At 39.3% G+C, this 22,320-nt stretch overlaps 2 protein-coding genes across 3 annotated transcripts; one reads left to right on the top strand and one right to left on the bottom strand.

The window, feature by feature from the left end:
* Positions 1–479: 479 nt before the first annotated feature.
* Positions 480–4,580, bottom strand: LOC310955124 (protein yippee-like 5). 2 transcript variants are annotated; one of them, XM_083924879.1, is made up of 4 exons: positions 4,445–4,578; positions 4,061–4,180; positions 2,915–3,079; positions 480–2,787 (listed from the first exon to the last, which is right to left on the bottom strand). In XM_083924879.1, exons 2-4 carry the CDS (start codon positions 4,136–4,138, stop codon positions 2,563–2,565), a joined length of 468 nt encoding a protein of 155 aa, XP_083781005.1. In that variant the 5' UTR covers positions 4,139–4,180; positions 4,445–4,578; the 3' UTR covers positions 480–2,562. The 2 variants fall into 2 exon arrangements, with proteins under 2 accessions (XP_083781005.1, XP_083781006.1); XM_083924880.1 differs by lacking the exon at positions 4,061–4,180 and having other exon boundaries at positions 4,445–4,580.
* A 2,689-nt stretch (positions 4,581–7,269) lies between these two features.
* Positions 7,270–20,618, top strand: LOC310954315 (phospholipase B1, membrane-associated-like; the record flags this gene model as incomplete). Its single annotated transcript, XM_083923727.1, has 43 exons — positions 7,270–7,330; positions 7,975–8,021; positions 8,273–8,336; positions 8,458–8,521; positions 8,658–8,692; positions 9,215–9,281; positions 9,376–9,421; positions 10,356–10,421; positions 10,521–10,586; positions 10,668–10,723; positions 10,889–10,958; positions 11,057–11,164; positions 11,320–11,373; positions 11,673–11,741; positions 11,906–11,992; positions 12,081–12,141; positions 12,229–12,287; positions 12,645–12,718; positions 12,842–12,885; positions 13,095–13,203; positions 13,333–13,384; positions 13,512–13,592; positions 14,075–14,140; positions 14,248–14,348; positions 14,429–14,510; positions 15,298–15,402; positions 15,508–15,603; positions 15,702–15,773; positions 15,866–15,943; positions 16,064–16,124; positions 16,232–16,290; positions 16,783–16,850; positions 16,937–16,980; positions 17,069–17,168; positions 17,277–17,328; positions 17,471–17,551; positions 18,552–18,617; positions 18,814–18,908; positions 19,148–19,229; positions 19,701–19,805; positions 19,896–19,991; positions 20,131–20,205; positions 20,322–20,618. 43 exons carry the CDS (start codon positions 7,270–7,272, stop codon positions 20,616–20,618), a joined length of 3,321 nt encoding a protein of 1,106 aa, XP_083779853.1.
* Between the last annotated feature and the right edge of the window lie 1,702 nt (positions 20,619–22,320).

Here is a 22,320-nt window from a genome sequence, read left to right as displayed (position 1 = left end):
ACTGACATGTATTTCCAGACTGCAGTGAGGCTCTACAGATCTTGCCAAGCAGGTTAACGTCAGAGGCAGCATGAAGGGACTCAGCATCACGCATCCAAGGGGAAAACATCTTCAGAGACCAGCGTGTCTCTCAGTATCTCACTGCCACCTAGAGGTCTAAAGACCCCTTTATGGACATGAACATGACAGTATTCAAATATTAAATTTATAAATCCACGTGTGATTATTTGCGCATTTGTCTTGAGCACCAGGTTTAAGCCAAATATTTAGATCTAAAATACAAACATGTTGAGGAAGACGGAAAAAGGAGGCTAGAAGAAAAATGTTATTTGGTATTCATTAAAGTCATGATGTGATCAAACGCCTGTCCTCTCCTTACAGGAATAGATTTTAAACTGTATTCACATTGCTATTTCTCTGACTCTTTCGTACACAAACATGTTTTACTCTACAAAACAAGTGCAAATAAGACAAAGAACTTTAACCCAGCAAAACTACATGTTTATTTAGAAATCACATCAGAGAAAAACCTCGCTACAGCCATACAATAAAACCTTTTTTTTTCCTTCAATAAAGAAAATATACAGTAAGATACATGTATCAGTCTATAAAATAATCATATAAATGTAAACGCAAATAAAAACAACGGCCTATCAATAAAATGGTAAAAGTAAACAAAATGATATCCTGTCGGGGCCATTGACTGCACACTACATGGTTGAATTGGGATATGGATGGTGTCGGTGCCCTGTCCTGTTTTATTTGGTAGAAATGACAACTTGCTCTCGCACGACCTTGTAAAGGCGAGCAAAAGCATAGACAGTGTCGCTAGTGACGGCTTGACCATTCTGCCTGCAGGCATGCCCGCTATGAAATGGCACATACACCAGGGTCATGATGCTGTGCTACAATCCACTCTAAAAATAACTTTAAATGTCATCATGGAGATGAGATGGGGTTTTTTGTTTTGTTTTTTCCCCACAATTTGACATTTTGATGAAATCTTCACAGGACACCGACGGAATAAAATGAAGGCTCTGGCATAGTCAGAGGACAAAGGTTCAACTTTAAAGATTAGAACCCAATTAAAGCTCGCATTGCTTTGTATTGTATGAAACAAGTCATTTTATGGCCAAATGTGCCCAAAGCTTAGGATTATAAAAAAAAAAAAGGGGATGGGTCACTATCCTGAAAGTGGTTCAACACTAGGAGACAGCATCCAATTGTTTAAATAAATAGCACAGTCAAACTCAGGCTTTGATTTAAACACGTTTTCAGTGTCTTCATTTCCAACACTGTAATGTATTAAGTGGTAAGAGAATGTCTGCTGTTGGTTATCTTTAAGAAGGCCGTCTGTAAACTTCTCTCGCATTGTCTCCCAGTGCTGGCTATTTTCAAACGCTTGCATGACCCATCCTCTCATAATCCTGTCCTTAAGTCGGCAGGCAGCCAGAGAATGTCTCCATCACGTCTCCTTGTCCGTCATACTGAAGAGACGCATAGCTGGAAGGTACATGCTCCTCATAAGTCACCAAAGTGACATGTTGCTCTTCACACCGCACACCACACAGGCACAGAATCCATGGCAACGGGATGGAGAGTTGTAGAACTCAATTAAACTGTAGTATCAATTGTATGATTGTCTGCTGTTCAGGAGATCACGGCCACACTATGAACTGCAAGCAGAACCACTTTGTGTTTGTCTCAAGAATGCCAAGTCAGTCAAAAATAAATGCACATCATGTGAACCTGATCTAAATAAAACTCCCATTATGGTCAAACACTACAATGAATACTTAAATATGACATCAATCTGTGCGGCCCATATGGTATCATTTGGACGTGAACATAGATTTTAAACACTATGACATTCATTACACTACCAGCTAATAAAAAGTAACTGATATAGAAATAACAACTATCGTCGGTCTTAAATGCATTCAGTGCTCACCAGTGACGAATACACTGAAACAAAAGGTCACAACACAGAAGCACAAGCCCAACGGAAACATTATGTGGAGTGACACCTCCATCGGTTCATTTAACATTGCTGTGCAGAGCGGGGTTGATTGCTTTGCTCCTGTCTGGATGATGATAAATATACTCAGCTCTACTGCCTCCAGTTATCTAAATAAACAACACAACTAGTTGATATTTCTTTTGTGACTGACCATGTCTATTATCATGCATGCATCTAATTACCAAAAGTGGGCAGCATGCCTTGTGAGGTGGTGAAAATCCTGTGTGACCGTGCATGAACACTTAAACAAGTGAAGTTACGACCCCCCTATCTGTGTCCCCAGCTGTTTCGGGGTGGTGCCCTTTGACACATATCGGGAAGTATTTTGGGGAAGCCTATTCAGCAGGAGTAGAGCCAGCAAACCAATCTTCTAATCAGCAGAGTCATAGGCAAGAGACAGGGAAGAGGTGTGGGTGTTGGGAAACCACTGACCACTATGTCTGCAGGTGGTGGTGCGCAGTGCAGAGGCAAGGGGATAAAGGAGGGGGATAGGAGGACATGGGAATGAGCTTTCCCACACAACTTTATCCAAAAGTAGGGGCTCACGAGTTGTCTGAGGGAACGTGCTCCTCAAAGCCTTCACTCTCCCTAACAAGCGCTCTCTCCAGGATGACACGTCCCTCCTTGTACCGCTGACTGTCCTCAGTAGCAAACTCGTAGATCCAGCCCAACTTGCTGTTGCAGTTCTTGCAGCTGACGTCTCTCACCATGTGTCTGCCCGTGAGCATCACTCTGTCCTGCACCTCGCTGTACTGAAGGTTCACCACCTGTGGAGTTGAGACACAAGCACGCACACACACACACATTTTGAAGCAGGGAACTAGATACTGAATCTGTGTATTTGTTTGATTTAGGTGTAGACTTCATAGGTAGTTCTCCCTAATGCCTCTGTACCTTGTTGAAGAGGAAAGCTCTGCCTGTGGCTCCTGTGAAGCGTGTTGAGATAAGCTCAGACCTGTTGGTCAGGATGGTGTCACAGTTGGCACAGGAGAAGAGGCGAGTTCCGCCAATGTGGTCCAAGAAGATGCGTCCCATCCTCAAATCTCTTGGAGTGACAAACTAAAATCAAAAAGAGAAAAAAGGGCAAACTTGTTGCAAATTTAAATAAAAATAGGACTTCACTATAAACAGTATATAGACAGTAACACCTGACAATACAATACCCAAAGGTAGGCCAACATGACAATGAATAACCTGAGGCAGTAGTGAATAGCTGAATATGTAAGATATTATGGGCAATGTTGTAAATCAACAAACAGTTTGTGACGGTTTTATGGTCACATTGGATTATTAAGTCTATGGAGATCCTCAGTCCTCTAGGCTAACAGGTATCTAGACATGATAAATCAAAGGAAACTGTGCTCGCTTTAAGCCACCACAATGAAATAAGGACCAGGTGAAGCTATTTTGGGTTCTGTCCATTTTCACTTTTATGCCTCAATGCTCTCTCTCTCTGACACACTCTCCTTTCTCTCCCCACTTTCTTCTTTCTCTAACGAATTTTCTAACAATGTTGTGTGTTTTGGGAGGATAAATAGAAAGTGCCCCTGAAGCTATGTAAACCCACAAACAGACTGGGATGGGTGGGATGAACGTGTATTGTGTGTTACAATAATGCCAAATGCCAGAAATTAGAGTTTAAAACATCTGAGAGAATGTAAAGCAAGTCCAGCTTGCATGCATTGTAGTCTGATTATTATTATTTTTTTATTTAAATTAACACATTTTCAATTACTTTCCAGCAATGTACTATATCATGATACATTTCAATCATTACAAGACACAAATAACATGTATTCCTTTCAGTTCAATCATGACGTTTTTCGTAATAAAAAAAACAATGTCAGGTGTTTGTGAACAATGCATCTGAAAAAAGGCAGTGACAATATCCATGCCAATGCCAATGAGCAGCATGTACCTTTAAATAAAATACATGTTTAAAAGCAATACAATGCAACTTAACTAGGCACATAAATATAACGTCATAGTTGACAGTCTTACAAACATTGTAAGCTTAAATTAGTATTTACTGAACTATACTTGGAGGTGTGTGTGTTTACTCCTCTTGCTGTAGAAACTCCCCGATTCAGTACTTTGTGTTCCTGTCTGGACTGTCATGAGGATTGTTGACTGTAGATGGCAGCTGAGCTTTGAATAGTGCTGAAAACAAAAGCCATTATGAATAATAACAATATAACCTCTCTTCAAAAGACAAATACTGTGGAATAAGTGCCACAGGGGAACGCGTTTGCTGGTTTCCACCGGTGTTTCGGTCGTGTTAGCTCGGGGGTGAACATATGTATCAAGTCAAAAGAAGCTACATTGCGTTAGCCGTCCAGCTAACAGCGATAACGACGACAAACTAGGAACAAGGCGACCAACAAAACGTATATTTCTGCTCTACTTTAGATGACGGCTTCCTACCTTTTCAAACTTGTTTCAATGTAACAAAATGTCCCCACCAGCGCCGATGTCACCGACGTTTGTGGTGTATTTCAGGCGCACATCTGTTGTTTTTGTCGTCGTCTTCTTGGCTTTGTTGTTCTTTTTCAGCTGTTCTGTCTGCGCTGCTGCGCTCCAAAGCTAGTATCAACATCCGGTCATGACGTAGTAGGGTGCCCATGGGTGCTGCTGGCTCTCCACGAGGTGTCAGCAGAGCGGAGGAAAGTCTTCACCAAGTACAAATACAGTATTCAATTCAATTCAAATCAGTTTTATTTATAGTGCCAAATCATAACAAAAGTAATCTCAGGATACTTTACAGAGTAGGTAAAGACCACACTCTATGACTTATTCATGATTTACATAGACCCAACAATTCCCCCGTAGAGTATGGTGGCAACCCTATAACAGGCAGGAACGTATATAAACCACATTAAGAAGACCTCCCTTTGAATGTATATTTTACTATGCACAGTGGTGGAAGAGGTCCTCGGAAATGTAATCTTTAATGTAAGTAGCAACACCACAGGGCGATAATACCCTATTTCCAGTAAAAGTCATGCATTCAACATTTTACAGACAGAGGCTAGGTAAAGGTACAGGAGTAGGCTATTAGCATTAAAGCCCCTGAACACCCACACAGGTGTTTTCAGTTAACCTGTTGATTAGACCTTTTTCCAGGACTGTGTGGGTGTGTATAGTGTGATGAGTGACATCTTCCCCAGTCTCACCTGGTCATATTTACTCATATTTATTTATTCAATACTATATTATTACAAAACAAGAACAACTGCTCCATATCATGTGAATATGTATATGTCTATTTCTATTTTCTTCCCTTTTTAAATGTAACTTTATTGATTATTTTTGCTATTTTTTATCTTTTATCGTATTTGATCTTATTTTGTAATATGTTTCTGCTTGTAATATTCTGTTGCTGCTGTGACAAACGAATTTCCCCCGTCTGCAGGACATTAAAGGTTTTCTGATTCTGATTCTGCTAAGGCGGGACAAAGTACACCTTTATCATTCTTATTGGTAGACGGACATTTATGACCTCATAAATCCCCATCAAATTCTCATCAAAGCCCCGCCCACCTTCGCCCAAGCAGGGGTCTAATCAGCCAGAATAACTGAAAACACCTATGTGGGTGTACAGGGGCTTTAAAATAATAACCAATGGTAGACAAGAGTATATCATGACTTACTGGGACACTGGAATAGAGGTGAACCATTGTTAACAGAGGCGATTCTAGAGTCTGTTGGGGCCCTGGGTAAACATTCACACAGAATGCGGTGATCAATTTAGTTGAGTGGGAAGTACAATATTTCCCTCTGAGGTGCAGTTTAGAAGTATAAAGTTGCATGGATGAAATGGAATTACTCTAGTTAAGTACAAATACCCCGACCTATCCACCTTTGTAGGCTACTTAAGTACAGCACTTGAGTAAATGCACTAAGTCACATTTCACCACTGATTTCCAGCAAGTATGGTCCTGTGAGGAAGGGCATGCATAGTATGTTTGAAAAAGACAGTAGTCAAATATAAAATCTGCAGATGGATGAAAAATACAAGGCAAATCAACTCTGTAAAGTCTCTTAGTTTTAAGTAACCAGAACATTCTGAAGCATAAAAACCTGGATGTTACATATCACAAAATTATACACGTTATCTGCTGCAAATCTGATAACTCAACAACATCAAGATAACTTGTTTTACTCTCTCTTGACTCCAAGGGTTAGGCTATCTGCAAAGCTGATCTAAGGACAAGCTCATAAAGTATTTAGCAATCTTGTCATATCATCACATCTCCAAAATTGAACCTGTCCAGCTTCACTAAATTGCTGGTTGTTAACATGCACGTAGTTATTTAACTCTTGGCTGAAATTTATGAAACACCAGGAAGTTACATTTACCATCACAGTTTACAGTGTCGTATAAATGTGCAGCACAAACATGACGAGAAGTTACACTAAAAAATGATTTAAAAATGAAATTGCACCCCAGCATGTTATCCTGCTTTGTATACTTCTGTCTATATCATTAATGGTGTACTTCCTCTCTGTAAGCTGGAGAACCAAGATTATGAACTTTGATTGAGAAGCAGAACATTAATGGTTGTTTGAGCGTTTACACCCAAATGAGTTTTATTATGAATCACAAATGTACTCATTTCCCCGGAAAATCACTCAATCTGGTTACTATCGCTGTGTCCACACAGCTTGTTTGAAATAATGGAGCAGATCTAAAGTGATTCCTGATGACGTGTCCTACCGCTTATGGAGATGTTTATGTGGCCAAATAACAATTGGCTAAACTCTCCGAAATAAACAGAAACAAAAAATATATTTAAACCAAAAACACTCAGCTTTGAGACGTACCAACTCATTAGATATGATCTTAAAAGTTGTGTTTAGTCGTTTTCATCCATTGAGCGTATGATGTTTTTTATGATTGAGTGTAATGGTTAGAGCCATAATGTGTCACTTATGTGATACGTTTTGTAATTTGGTTGATTGTTATCCAGATAAACTGATAAGAGGAAGATATGACTGAGAATAAAAGAGTGTCAGTGGGCGATAATCACAGAAAAATATAATTTGAAGTAGTTTTCCTCTTCTTTTCCACTCTAAAACTTTGCCCTCTTGGGAGCTCTTCTCCTTCTCCATACCCTCTACAGGTACAGTGAACTTTTACAGTCAATGAAAGCTTTGTGAAAGTCATTCATTCTCTGAGGCTGAGGGTGAAAACAGGAGGGCACTACAGAGACTCTCAGTGTGGAAGGCTCTCAGTATCTCACCACATCATGACTAGATCTGCACTCCTGATTCTGGCAGCACTTGTTGGATCCTGCGCTCAGCTTACAGGTAATGGCTCTATTCACATTCATCACTTTGACAATGTTGAATTATTTGATGCAGGTGCAGTAAACAGTGGCACAGCCATGTGATGAGAAATATTGGGTAAATGAATAGCCAGTCAGTTTGTTGTATTTGGGAGGATGGTTGTGGTCACGTTCACAATGTTGTTTGATGTATCCCCTAATGTAGCACTCTATAGGCCATAATGTGGATGGAAGTAGTTTATATCTAAACTACTCATCGCTTTACTTGTGTGTTACAAGTGTGAGCTTTCTCAAGGATTACATGATGTAAGATATGATAATGAACTGTGGTCTACATCGTAAAAAGAAAGGTTTACAGTCTCTCTTTATATTACATATACAGTAAATGTCCACTGTGTACAAATGGGTTTGGGTCGCAAACTAAAACACAATAAAAAAGTAAGTTCTGGGAAGTCATCATTAATCACTACTAACCTCTAAGGTAAAGTAAAATAAGATGTTGGGAAAAATGGAGGAAGAAAGTGTTTTTATTCTTACCTGTAAACGTTTTCAACTTATTAACTTTTTTGAAACTAAAACGTTAAAGAGAAATTCATCCTCTTTGAGATAATTTTGGTATCTTACAAATGTATCAAGTTATATTTTTGTTTCTTTTGTCACATTTAGACGCTGTCAACATTGATGAACAAAAAAATGAACTATCAAAAGAGATGGTACAGTATGACAGTAATATTTGTATCGACAGTAATATATGTATTAAGATTATAACTCACTGAATTTTCTTATATAATAATAACTTATATGGCACCTTTAAAAGTTTACAAAGTGCGTTGACGGACAAAGCGAAGGCAGGATTCAATGTATTGACCAGATCACAACAATTTCTAGCATGTATTAATAGTGTTCTGATACTCTGATACAGTATCAATGACAGTCTGAGGAACCGTTTTTTTTTCACCTACAGATTGAGAGTTACATGCCAATACTCTGCTCACCAACACTTGCCTCCTTATCCCCACCTTCTACCGGTACTACACTCAGCAATCATCACCAATAATAACATTTATCTGAAGTGTCTGAAGACGAAATGTAATTATAAAACATGTCATCTAGTGTTGTACCATGACATTGCTGCTTCCTCTCCAACAGTTCATACTCTCACACCTGTCGATATCTCAGCTGTTTATGTCATGGGGATTCCACACTCTAACAGGTAGACAGACGCAATTACAATAAACACACTTCAGTGATACTTCAGTGATACTTACAAATGTGGCTGCCTGAGCTGCTTAAAAGAGTTAGCTAATATGTTAAAACCTTCTTCAACCCTCTCTCATCTTCATCTTTAGGGATGAGGCATCCAGTGTTGTCAGTAAAGTTGCTGGTAAGTCTATAAACTCTCACCCACTAGTCTTTGTCATCACTAAGGGTTTGTACAGTTAAGTAGAAAAAAAAGAAAGAAAACGAGGTAATCTTGGGTTTGAATATAATCCCTACTGTATTCTATCTAAGATAACAATTTTGAATATATCGTACATATTTTTTCTAGACAAATAGCACTTTCAGTAAACTGAATTTTCTTTTATTATTCTCAGACCTATTTCAGATCAAGGTTGTAGTCAGGACCGTGTCACAAGAAATGTTAGATACAGATGGGGGAAAAAGCTCTCAGAACAATAATCTTTTTGACCAGTTTATCTGTAAGGATAAGACAGTGGGCCATAAACACAGGTTATTGACCTTCATTTCACATAAAAGTAAAGCTGGAAACATGAATGGATGCTTTTACCTGCTTCCTTTATCACAGCAGTTAACGCACAATGTGCATAATCCACTGTTTGACTGCATTTTAAGGATACATGCTGCAGATTAAGTCTGTACAACTCTGTGTATGTGTGTTGAATAGAGTTGCTGTCTATGTTTAACCCCGAAGTGATCGCTCAACGTGTGGATAAGCCCTCAGTGCAGCCTAGGTAACAAGCACATATACAGTCACACTCATGAATAAGCTGTAGCTGTAGAAGAATATTACTGCAGGGGTTTTAAATGTGAGTGTGTGTGTTGCAGAAGTTTGTTGCAGGAAGCTGAGGAACTGTCTCTCCTTTCACATCAGGTACACATTAACCCTCTTATAACATCGCTAACAAATGTTAGCAAGACCATAATTGTCTAAGTGCACAACCTATATTTCCACCGTTTAAGATAAACGCCCTCATATAACCCGTATAACACGTGTTTGTACATATATAATATAAGGGGTTAATTCATGAGCATCAGAGGAGCTTGGAAGATGTTTTGCCTTGGGACAAAGTCAGGCTAGCGCCTTCCCCTTATGTCAGTATGCTAAGCAAAGCTAGCTTCCTCAAATGCTGAACTGCTCATTTACCACCCTTAAAGTGTAAATCCGGCATAAAAGCGTCAGTATTTTTAAGCATGATAATATTACTGAATGCACTGGACTTCAGTTTAAAGAGGAAAGTATTGAACTGAACTCCAGTGAATTCGGTAATCGACTTGTATGGACTGCCTTTAGATATGTACGTAGCCGACTGCTAAGTCTTGTAGCATTGTGAAACAGTCTTTTTTCTTATTAAACTCTCACTTCGCTAACTACGTTATTGGTGCTTTGTTTTATGTGTAGGGACTGTTATCATAATACTGCAGAGGTTTGGTGTTACTTTGAGCAATATTAGTGGTTAAAAAAGCCATTTTGGATGGTTGAGCACACCGCCCCTTGCTACTTGGTGTTAGCTGTGTCTGGCTGATAGCGACTCCCCGGAATTTCTCTGTTAATAGATGATCAATGAAAAAAACTGCCTCAATGGCTCATTTGACGTATATTCATGCCGAAAAAGACCATGGGATGCTTTAACGCCAGAATTACACTTTAACCAAGTGACAGAACAGAAAATGGACACTCACATTTTGCCCTAATCTTAACCTTTACCCTGCGTGATCAGCCAGTGTAAAATGGGGTAGGTTATAAGCCTCCATGACCCTCAACAGACACATGTGTTTTTACCTTTATATATCTTGTATCTTTGCAGGTGACAGACTGGAAGTGTGTGCTGCTGTTTGTCCCGGCAGATTCCATGTGTGTCTGTTCACCACATGTAAGATTCTTCACTACAACAAAATCATGTTTGACGTAGCATACAAGTTAGTAAAAGGACGTTACTGTAAGAGTGTGTTACTGTTTCTTTGTACTTCAGGTTGCTGCAGATGTTGGAGCTGTTGTGCAGGAAGTGGAAGCAGCTCTGCAGTTGTTGCAAAAAAGGGTATTGTACTTTTCGTTGAATACAGTTTTGCCATGAACAGATTGAGTGAAAAAAATTAATGAGCCTGGTGTATGTCTACAGTTGCATCGCACTTTAGTCCACGTTGTGGTCTGGAGCACAAATCATCAGCAGGACAAGTGAGTGTTTTGACTTTTAGGTATTAAAAATATGGCAAAATACATTGTATGAACTATATATATTTTGGCATGATTGAAACACTTTTTACATATATGCAGTCTCTCGTGTTATGATAATACTTGTAAAATGCATGTGGCAGTGATGTGCTTTTTATTTTGTGGCAGGTGTGAGTGTATGAGAGATGAAAGCATAAACCAGCGACTCCATAAAGCTACTCTTCTGAAAACACTGCAGGTAAAATACATGTAAATAAATGGTATGTGTGTGCTTGTGGCTCATCTGAATCAAATTAAGCTACTTACTTGACAATTATGCATCTGTCTTGTTTTCAGGACGCCCTAAGTCACGTGTTGAAAAATCCAAAGTGGCACAGCGAAAGGGCAGACTTCACTGCTGTGCTACAGTCTGCACCAGTTATCACTGAACCATTTTCAGATTCTGTAAGTTAAAAAAAGGTATTTCCAGACACCAGTTGCATTCATTACAATAACTAACAACTGTAAATTATTATTCAGCCTTCCTTCCAGTAAAAATGCACGAAAGGCCCTTGAAATGGCTAATGTGTAACTAGCATATGGCGCGTGTTTCTTTGTAGGAGAACACATGGTCAGACCTAAACCAATTAGCTGTTCAGCTATGGACAAACCTGGTAAGTTCTTATTAAATCAAAGTCCTGAATAACAATTACAATATGCTGTTTATTTGACTGGATGTCTGACAAACCAACAGGCTGAATACCTTCAACATGTCCACACTGAAATTGACCCTGTGTCTCTGTTGTAAAAATGAGCCAACATTGAAGAGTCATCATAATCTCTCAAAGCAAAACTTAGATGGAACAATGATTACTGTGAAAGTTTATAACTCCGACAAGAGATTAGATAAGAGATGTAAGGATTAACTTGATGAGACTATTTTAACCAATTGTGATTTTTTTTCCTTCTCCAGCTTCAGCCAGCGACAGGTCAGGCAGAGGTCATGGACAGCCGCGTCATTACTATTCCTTGCCCTACCCAGGTGAGGCACTCTATCCCACAATACTGCTACGGTGAAAGAAATGCTTCACAAAATGTTGTCACGTGTTGTGGCACAATCACGTCTCAAGGATATAATCAAGATGAAGGTTTTAAATATGATGCTGTGGTTAAAAAAATGGAACATCTTTTATACTGTCATCCCAGGAACGACCTTTCCTGCGCACGCAGAAGAACTCCCCAACTGAATTAGACGGCAGCGTTTACAGCAAAGCCTCTACACTTACAGATCCTGTAAGCCTTTCATCTCATCTTCAGCGCTTACTGTTACTTACATACTGTTAAACTTATTTATTTATTTTTATGTACTGTATGTTTGCAGGTTATGGGTACTGAGATACCTTGCACCGACCGCAGTCCATCTCCCACGACACCCACTTCAGGTAATAAAACAAACAACAACAAAAAATGATTGTGGTAATGCATTTTGGGAAATGTAGTTTAATCCAACCATTTTATTTTGTGTGTAGTTCATAAACTCAGACCTGGAGATATCAAGGTGGTGGCAGCAGTAGGTGACTCTCTGACAGTGAGTGTTTCCCTTTTTCTTGGAAACATACTTATGCCATCGGCATATACATATTAACACCAGATATACAGTATATAATATCTATAACGGAGCTATTAGTTTGTACTGTATGTGTGTGAATGTGCACGGACATACAAACACAGCCACCAAGGCATCAAAGACTGCTAGTTAGGGTAGATTATAAAGCTTAACAAAAAAAAAAAGTGCTCAAATTTGAACTTTAACATTGAGAAATGACTTGTAGATATTTGCACGGTGGCTTTCAACCCCCACAATTGCGATTCTAGTTCAATAATTATTGCCTCTGGTTCTGCTGTGGTGTTTCGATCTCACATCTGATGTGTTTTTTTTCTGCAGGCAGCCAATGGTGTGGGCGCAAAGACAGACAACCTTCTGTTAGTGATTACTGAGTACAGAGGACTGTCATGGAGGTAAGATAACCTAAAGTACACATTTGTTTGGAGTTTGACAGTGTGGGAAAATACTTCAACGGTTCGTTTGGTGATTCTGTGAGCTTTCATTTGAAACTAACAAAATGTTTCTTCAATTTTCAGCGTTGGTGGTGATGAAAACATTACCACTGTGACCACTCTGCCAAGTATGTTTGTCTTCTATTTATGTAAATTAAAATTGTGATATCATTGCCTTACGTACAAATGTGTACTTAAGGTTTATCTCATTAAATATCTGATGTCCATCACTGGATGTCCATTCTGTTTGATAAGCTCTATAATGATGGTGTCTTATCACCATTGTTTTATGCTTCACTGATGACTTTTTCTGACTTCCCCTGTTTGTGGTCTGCAGACATCCTGAGGGAGTTTAACCCCTCCCTGACAGGCTTCTCAGAAGGAATAGGTAACGAGGACACTCCTCAAGCCTTCCTCAATCAGGCCGTGACAGGAGCCAAGAGTGGGTCAGTCTTCATTGTAGTTTTGCTTAGTTTTTACTTTTAATCACCCTTTGAATCTTAATAAATAAAATCTAAGCAGAACGTATGGAACACCAGAATAAGAAATGTACTATCTAATCTTTCTATTTTCAGTGACATGGTACGACAAGTGCGAGTCCTGGTGGACAAAATGAAAAACGATTCGGTAAGGCAGTGGTTACTACAGCCGAAACACATGCAGACCTACTCTCATTGCACCTTAGTCTCAGTTTTATGTTCATAATTACCAAGTTATCAACATAATTAACATATACCTGGTATCTCCTTTACAGCGCATCGATTTCCATAACGACTGGAAAGTGATCACCATGTTTATTGGTGGCAATGACATCTGTGACTTCTGCACAGACAGCGTGAGTTTACTTTTTTTGAATTAGGATGGTTGCCATAATTATATACTGTATTCTGTATGTTCTTTGGCACTATGCTTTGCTTATTTTCCTGCATTCAAAATATATATTAATTAATTTTAAACAATACTAAGATCTACTCAGTCTAAGATCTACTTTATAGTGTCCTTGTCATGTTGAAAGCCATGAAACATTTTCAATGATTCCAATCACTTGTTTTGCCAACAAAATGTCAGAAAACATTGAAAATGCCCATCGTAATTTCCCAGAGCTAGAAGTGACACGTTCAAATTGCTTGTTTTTCTTGGATGAACAGTCCAAAACCATCATAAATAACTAAGAAAACCAACACGTTAAGTTTTGAGAATCTGGAACCGGCTTGATCAAAATTACTCATTGACTCAAAAGATTACTCAATTTCTATAATCTGTGATTATGTATTCACAGGTTATATTTCATACTTTTGGTCCTGTGTACTTCCACAGGTTTTTTTCTCACCCAGGAATGTGGTCAGTCGTATCCGCCAAGCCCTGGACATACTCCACAGTGAAGTATGTTTTCATCTTCTTGCACTACATACAAACATACAATCTCACCTGTTTTGGGTCATAATTCAAATTAGAGACAGCCCACAAACTTTATGTTTTGCATCCTACAGGTGCCTCGTGCTATCGTCAATCTGATAGAGCTGTTAAACATCGTACCATTGCGTGATCTGCACAAAGATAAGACTCTGGGCTGTCCCACCTGGTTTGTAAGGTCAGTGATTTTTTTTTTATTGTGAAAAAAACAACAACAGACCATGTGATTCTTTAACAGTTTTTATGTTTATGTTTCAGTTTAGTTTGCCCCTGCATACTGAAGCCTAAAGAGGGATCATCTGAACTCCAGAAGGTCAATGACTTCAATGAAGCCTATCAGGTACAAGACTTAAAGATAATAAAAGGACGAATACTTACTCTTAAGAGATTTTTTATTTATTTACATTCATTTAGGTTTTGAGGAGGTTTTTCATTTCTTTTAGTACCTATTTTATTTATCGTCTCTTAGTTTCCAGCTCCAGTGTTCTCCTCATGGGAGCCCTCCAGAGTTCTGTCTGGCCTGCCTGCGGGGGTGTTGCCTGGGGGTTGTCCGAGCCCGGACAGTTGGGGAGTCCTGACCCAGGGCTTTATGGCCGTGGTATGGGTCCCTATCTGTCTGGGTCGGGGTAGTCTCTGTGGCGGCATCCCCTGTAGTAGTGGGCTTGGACGGCTCTCGTGGGGATGGCCCCTTAGGATGGTGTTTCCTCTCTCGGTCTATCAGTGCTCAGCCATACAGCCATAATTCACTTTATCTGTGGGGGGTGGGGCGTATCAGTGTGTGTGTGTGTGTGTGTGTGTGTGTGTGTGTGTGTGTGTGTGTGTGTGTGTGTGTGTGTGTGTGTGTTAAACGATTGGGGGGGTCGGGATGTCAAGGGGGTTTGTTTTATTTTATTTTAATATAAAGCACTTTGGGCTGCATTTTATAGATAAAGCTGATTTGATTTGATTTGATTTGATTTAAGTGCTTTAAACATTTTACAATTTCACTAGTGTTGATTTGACTTAGGTTGAGAACATAAATGTACCACCTAATCTTCATTATGGCATTATCAACTCCAAATAACTGTCACTGAAAGTCAAACACTTCCTTGTTTGGTCTTTAATATTATTGCTGTCTTTCCGTCCAGCATGCTATGAGAGAGTTAATTGACTCTGGCCGGTATGACACACACCACAACTTCACTGTGGTACTGCAGCCCTTCCTCAGGGAGATTTTCCTGCCCAAGTTAGAGGTAACACACCTGAAATATTACATTCTCATTCGTTTGAGAAGTTTTCATTTATTCACTTATGTATTTTTAATTTCTTCCCCCTCCTGTCCTGTTCTTTTTAAAAAGGATGGTCGGCCTGATCGCTCATACTTTTCACCCGACTGTTTTCACCTCAGCCAGAAAGCTCACACTCTCATGGCTCAGGCTCTTTGGAACAACATGGTAGGGTCGGCTTTATTAAAGACATTTGTATTTTGTCACGTGTATTGTTTTCTCTTATAATGATCCAAAAATAAATCACTGACTTTCACAATCTCTAGTTGGAACCAGTGGGCAACAAGACTTTTACACAGGACTTCGCAGCTGGCATTGATCTGAAGTGTCCCACTGAGGTGACTAAGTCCAACAAGTGATCAAAAACTACATTATATGTTGTTTTATCAATTTTGTGTGTTCATGTGTTTTTTTATTGTTTCTCTATCAGATCAACCCATTTTTAAGGACTGCTGTCAACAGCAACTACACCTTTCCAGGCCCTCCCCCCACTCCTGCTCCTGTAACAGTAGGTCATCGTTTCATACGCAGAAAAGCTTTAAAATGGCAAATAATTATTATTTATGCACGATGCCAAGTTATAGAGTACAACTACGAACCCCTTTAACGTGTCTCTGTCATTCTTTAGAATTGGGGAAGTGACTTTTCCTGTGTTAACACAGCTCCATCCAACTCTGTGCCCACTTCAGGTAAGCACTCAGGTTGTTGATTATGTATTACTGTATATATTAAATTAAATATTAAAGGGAAATAGAGAGGTTAGATGAAAAATATGCTCATGCTGATGTTTTGTTAGCTCACAGGTTACGACCAGCAGACATTAAAGTGGTGGCTGCTGTGGGAGACTCTTTAACAGTAAGTTTGTACACAAGAATGTGACCGAGGAGTTTGTAAAATTTCCCAACTCAAGGCCCGCGTGCTAGCTTTTTCCAAGAATTTGTGATTATATCTCACATCTGACTCGATATACTTTGATTTCTGTCTTTACTTTTTATTCTTCCTCTAAAGCACGTTTGTGGTTTGTTTGGGTCCTTTCTTAAAGACTACAAAATAAAACTTGTATGTAAGTTATTACATTACCTGGCACTAGTTTCATCATAAGTGGTGTAACGTAATGATGTAATGAATATATTGTGAGATGGAATAGATAAGTCTCTGAAAGTAAGTATGGAATAGCATGTTTTTAGCCAGTGCTATTATAGCGTTTTCTTGTGTTGTCTATGGTTGTTCATCACACATTGTCATGTTTTCTAACTTTTGTCATTGAGAGAGCATTATTCATTCTTTGGGTTAGAGAGAAACAGAAATGATTTTAATAGATTAGAACCATTTGTTTTTTGCATGCAGGCCGGCTTTGGTGCTAAGGCAAAGAATCTCCTGCAGCTAAGAACAGAGTACAGAGGGGTGTCATGGAGGTGAGAGACTGCAGACTATACATATTACAAATGAGTGTACATTGCATCGTGATCATTTTATTTATTGCTTGTTTTTCATTAAAAAGCATCGGAGGGGACAGAACTCTTGAGACTGTCACAACATTACCGAGTAAGTGCATATCAGCACCACTAGGTGGCAGATTTGGACTTTAGCTAACATCTCCTGTTGCAGTAATTTCCCTACTTTTTTACATCAGACATCCTTAAGAAGTTTAATCCTAAAATCAAAGGCATGTCAAAGGGCCAAGGGAAAAGGCAGACTGGCTTCAACATGGCTGTATCAGGGGCTAAAATATCGTGAGTTCTAACGTTCCTTTGATCTGTTATCAGGTTCAAATGGTTTCACTTTCATGTTTCATGTTGTAAGCATTTTGTGCACTCATAAAAACACAAAATCTCATACAGAGGAATCCCAGGGCAGGTCCGACGCCTGATTGATACCATGAAGAATGACTCTGTGAGTTTAATACATGGTACTACACTAATTGGTGCGCCAATGTCGTTTTGTTACTACAAATTATGATATTTTAATGTGCAAGAAAAAAACAGATCTGTGTTCCATCTCTCTTTCTTTCCGATCCTCCTTTTAACAAAAATAGAAGGTGGATTTTGAGAATGACTGGAAGCTGGTGACCCTCTTCATTGGAGGCAATGACCTGTGTCAGTACTGCAATGACCGGGTGAGTTGCTACAGGAAAAGCAGGACGATCCAGTGGAGGAGGAACATTTTCAAAGCACCACCCCCAGTTGGGAGAATCTCTTACTACAGCACAGTGGTCAAACAGCCCGTAGTGTTGTGCGATGCCTTGTGTAGAGCCGTCTCATGATATCACTGTCCAAATGGGACTACGCACTGGAGCAGAATAATCAAGCTTTGTGAGCAGCCCTCCCCTAATTGTTTTATTGTGTCAGAGCAAGATGAGAGCAGACGTGGTTTCTTTTCAATGAGCACATTCTGTTACACAAACACCCCCCCCCCCCCCCCCCCCCGTCTGCATTAAACAAGCACATGAGGCACAGTGACAGGCTTTGTTCTAAGAGGCATACACAACACAGAGGTCAACCGAGACTCTCTTCATCCTGCCTCAGTCTCACTCTCTCTCCCTCCTCCTCCTCCTCCTCCTTCTTCTCTCTCTTTCTTTTTTCTCATTTTGCCTCTATTTCCCTTTTTATCTGTCTTTCTCTCTCCATTACTCGCCTCGCGCTCAACTGACAGTGTAGTATCTCTTTTAATGTTTGTGCTTTGAAGCAGGCCATCAAAGCCCAGTATCAATTTAGGATGAGCTCTGAGACCATGGTAGTGACAGCTTAGGGTTAGTTGTTGCTCGTAAACTCATACATGTTGCATCGCGTCGGCTCTATTAGTTGATGTGCACTTTTCAGCTACAAACTTTGCCAATTTTCCCTGAAATGTGCTGTAATTATTCCGCTTGTCTGTTGCCACAACAGAGAGTTGTTCAAGGGAGAGTTAAACCTTTTTATTGAGTGGGGTTGTCAGTGTCTTCACCTAATGTCAACTACTAGATCCACTGCACCCGACTGACAAACAATCAGAGCCTGTGACGCAGATTGTCTGTTTCATTGTGCTGTCAGAGTATAGTGACAGTTACAGCAAATATGAAAAAACTACATTTTGCATCGTTTGTAATGTTATTATTGTTTTGGTCTCAAAAACTACAGGCTTCTTTATCACCCCAGAACTACAGCCATCATATGATGACGAGCTTGGATATGCTGTACAAAGAGGTAAAATAAGACTGTTTTCTACCAAGAAATGAAAATATACCATAATGGACGGGGACATAAATCCTCCCAGATTAAAGGCCTTCACATTTTTATTCCCTTCTCTTCATGAACCACTTCTGTGATAAAAGAATCCATTGTGAATTTTACTCTTTAAGACTACATAAAGGTCTTTTTTTTTCTTGCTCTCTGGCCGTAGGTGCCCAAGACAATTGTCAACATAATGGAGATCCTGGAAATTGAAGGCCTTCGCAGGATCAAAAGGGATAGTATCGGGTGCAACGTGTTACAAAAGTACGCCACTCAGTCTAAGGCATATTTCTCCTTTAAATCAACAACACTTCACTTAACATCGATCTCATACCGAGCCAATCCAGTAAAGAAATATCTAATAATTCGGTGTTTATTGAAGGATACCTCTTACCTCATCAATGACAAATCACGTACTATGCAAAAAGTAGCATTATGAACCATTTGAGTGATGATTTAACATGTACAAAAGCATTTAATTTATCTTCACCCTTGATCTTCAGGTATGTCTGCCCGTGCTTCTTGTTACCAGGAGAGGATTCCCCAGAGTTGGCTGAAGTAAAACGGATCAATCGAGAACTGCAGGTTAGCAGACTGGAACAGTGCATCTAAAATATGTGACCAGCAGCATCTACATAAAGTCAAAGATGGGTTTAGCCTTTTTTTTTTATTTCAATCAGATGTTTAAGCTTCCCTTTGCAGACTCAAGTATGTGCAGAGACTTACACTCGATTGCTGTTTTCACATGCGTCTGCTGAAGAGGGAAAGATTATCTTCACTCACGTGGAATCTGAGTTAAAGAGGTGTATGTACGAACATCAGTTTAGTTCGGAAGCCAATTATGGTTCGATATGCAACTTACACTATTGTGATGTGGAAACATGGCACATCCAGTGCATATACACTGGAGGTTTAATTGATCTTTCAGTGTAATAGAAGATGTCCTATGTTCTGTAGTTAAACATAATATTTGCATTTTCATAGATTCTAGATGTTTCAATGATGGAGAAAAAGTAGACATAGATATATTCAAATAATTTGTGGTCTTTCTTTCAGATTGAGACGGAACAATTGGCGTATGGAGGCCGCTATGATGAGAGAGAGGACTTTACTGTGGTCATACAGCCCTTTTTTAGGAACACCATCGTTCCTTTGAATGCTGTAAGTCTTCTGTGTACCACTGCACTCGCCTCAAATCCCTCAAAGCACATGTTTCCTACTATCACTGATGTTGTATTATTTTTTCTCCAGGATGGCAGACCTGATGACACCTACTTCTCTCGGGACTGTTTTCACTTTAGTGAACGGGGACATGCTGACATGGCTGCAGCTCTGTGGAACAACATGGTGAGTCTGTCAAGGCCCAAGGTTAATGGATAACTGTTTGACAGGGAAAGGGTTTGTGGATAAGTCTTACTAAACGAACACATTCTCACTACAATTGAATCATGTGATGAGAAAAGATATACTTTGTTTTTATCTCTAGTTGGAGCCTGTGGGTAAAAAACAGGAATACAACAATTTCACAAATACCAGAAATAACATTAAGTGCCCCACTGAGGTAAGAAACCTGCTACACAAGCACGTCTCACATGTCAACATACAATCTATGCACGATGAAGGGTTCATAAAAATGGCTGTGATTGCATAGAAGACCTTTTTTCTTATGTTTTCCAGGAGCATCCTTACATCTTCACAAAGGTGAACAGCTTGCCCAGTTCCACCACCACCAGAGCACCCACAACACACAGCACCGCTTTACCTCACAGCTCCACAGCACCCCCAGCTCACAGCACAGCCCTGCCTCTCACCTCTGAGTGCACTGACAAGGTGTCAGTGGGGCTCGCTGCTGGGCTGGCTGTAGCAGGTCTTCTGATTGGCTGGGGCGTCACCTGGCTCCTCCTCTCCTGCAGAGACAAGAGAAGGAAGCACATGATGACGGCTGCAGTGGAGATGAAGGGCACTGTGTTTTAAAGTGCTACTTATTGTATTTTTGCACTGGACTTTCCAAGGACCACAACTAAAAAACATCATTGCAATATTTAATGTGATAATAAGGCAGTCTTTCATAACAAGACATGATAAGATAGACCTGCCTGCTTTGACTGGAGACGTTAATTACTGTCCTTGAACCACAAACAATATTACTGTGGAAGGAAAGCAATGAAGAAAGATAAGTGTATTTAAATGTTGTAGCTGGTCAACAACTGACTTAATGAGACGATGCAGTCACCAACTACACACCAACTACAGATCGTACAGTAGATTCCATGTTCAAAAGTCAAGACTATAATTACTGGCTGCACATTAACTTATTTCTGCTGTTATATCTAATTTTACGAAAAGGGCCTAAGGATATGGTGTTGTATGCTGTACAGATTGTAAAGCCCAATGAGGCAAATTTTTGATTTGTGATGGGCTGTATAAATAAAAATGACTTGACTTCAAATGAAAATGTATTTGAATTCAGTACTGCCACACTTGTAACCAGCATTATAAAAGTTGAGAAGTACACTCTTTGTAGATGTAAATATGATTCATGCTATTTGGTGCAATGATAAATAGTTGGAAAAAACAATGTAGTTCTAAATTGTTTTTTGTCCTAATGCATGTGATTGTAATGATTGTAAATATTTTTTTTTTTTTGGGGGGGGGGGGGGGGGGGGTTATTTGGAATAAATAACTTTCAATCATTCCTATAAACTTTAATCAAGTGTGATAGTTCAAGTGAAATGGGGACAGCCAGATACCAACCAGTCCTGACATGTTGTCGCCTGCCTGTCCAGGAAGTCATCACCATTACACCTTAATGGTATTTATTTTAGATACAGAGGGAATACAGAATATCACCATATCATAAATGACACAAACCACCCATGCACAAATGATTCTGCTAGGATCACAGCACACATCAGCCTTCATGTATTACCGTCATCATTACCACCAGTGAGAAAGCCCACTGATAAAAGATAAAAGGGGTTATTATATGACCTCCTTATACAGCCGTGGGAAGCACATTTACCCAACTACTAAAGTACAATTTTGAAGTTTGTACATTACTCGAGTATTGTGTGTTTTAGTATGTGCTATTTTATAATTCTACTCCACTATATTTTACTTTTAACACCACTACATGTATTTGATAGCTGAAGTTTGGACTTACATTGCAGATTTACCAAAAAGACATATGATCACTTTCTAAAATGGGATTCATAGTTGCACATTAAACTACCCAATAGTATACAAAATAGTTCATATAAAATCCAGCTAAATCGGCTACAACAATAAAATGCCTTTTTACACGTTTATGCATCAGTAATAATAATTTAACTGTTGCTTTTTTTACGTTTCATACTGTACATTTTGCTGAAAATAATTGTAATTCAGTAAGATTTTAACTACATGACTATTAATTATGAGAGTTTGGTATTTATGTATTTTCCATTGTGGTATGGTTATTATAGGATCTGACTACTTCTCCCACCATTGCAAACATACACACAAATTGTGCCTTTTTTAAAAGATAAGTTTGAAAGTAATACCGTGTGTACTGGATGGTATTAAGTATAGGATACAGTATATTTTCCAGCTTAAAGTCACAAATGAACTTTGAATTAATAGAGACCTTTTCCAAGTTTTAAACATAAACATTCTCAATGTGCCCTAGTTTGGAATT

This window comes from Echiichthys vipera (genome assembly GCF_963691815.1).
Source record: "Echiichthys vipera genome assembly, chromosome: 12".
Taxonomy (NCBI): Eukaryota; Metazoa; Chordata; class Actinopteri; order Perciformes; family Trachinidae; genus Echiichthys; species Echiichthys vipera.
Note: the sequence above shows the minus strand (reverse complement) of the source record. Positions and strands in the feature narration are given on the sequence as shown.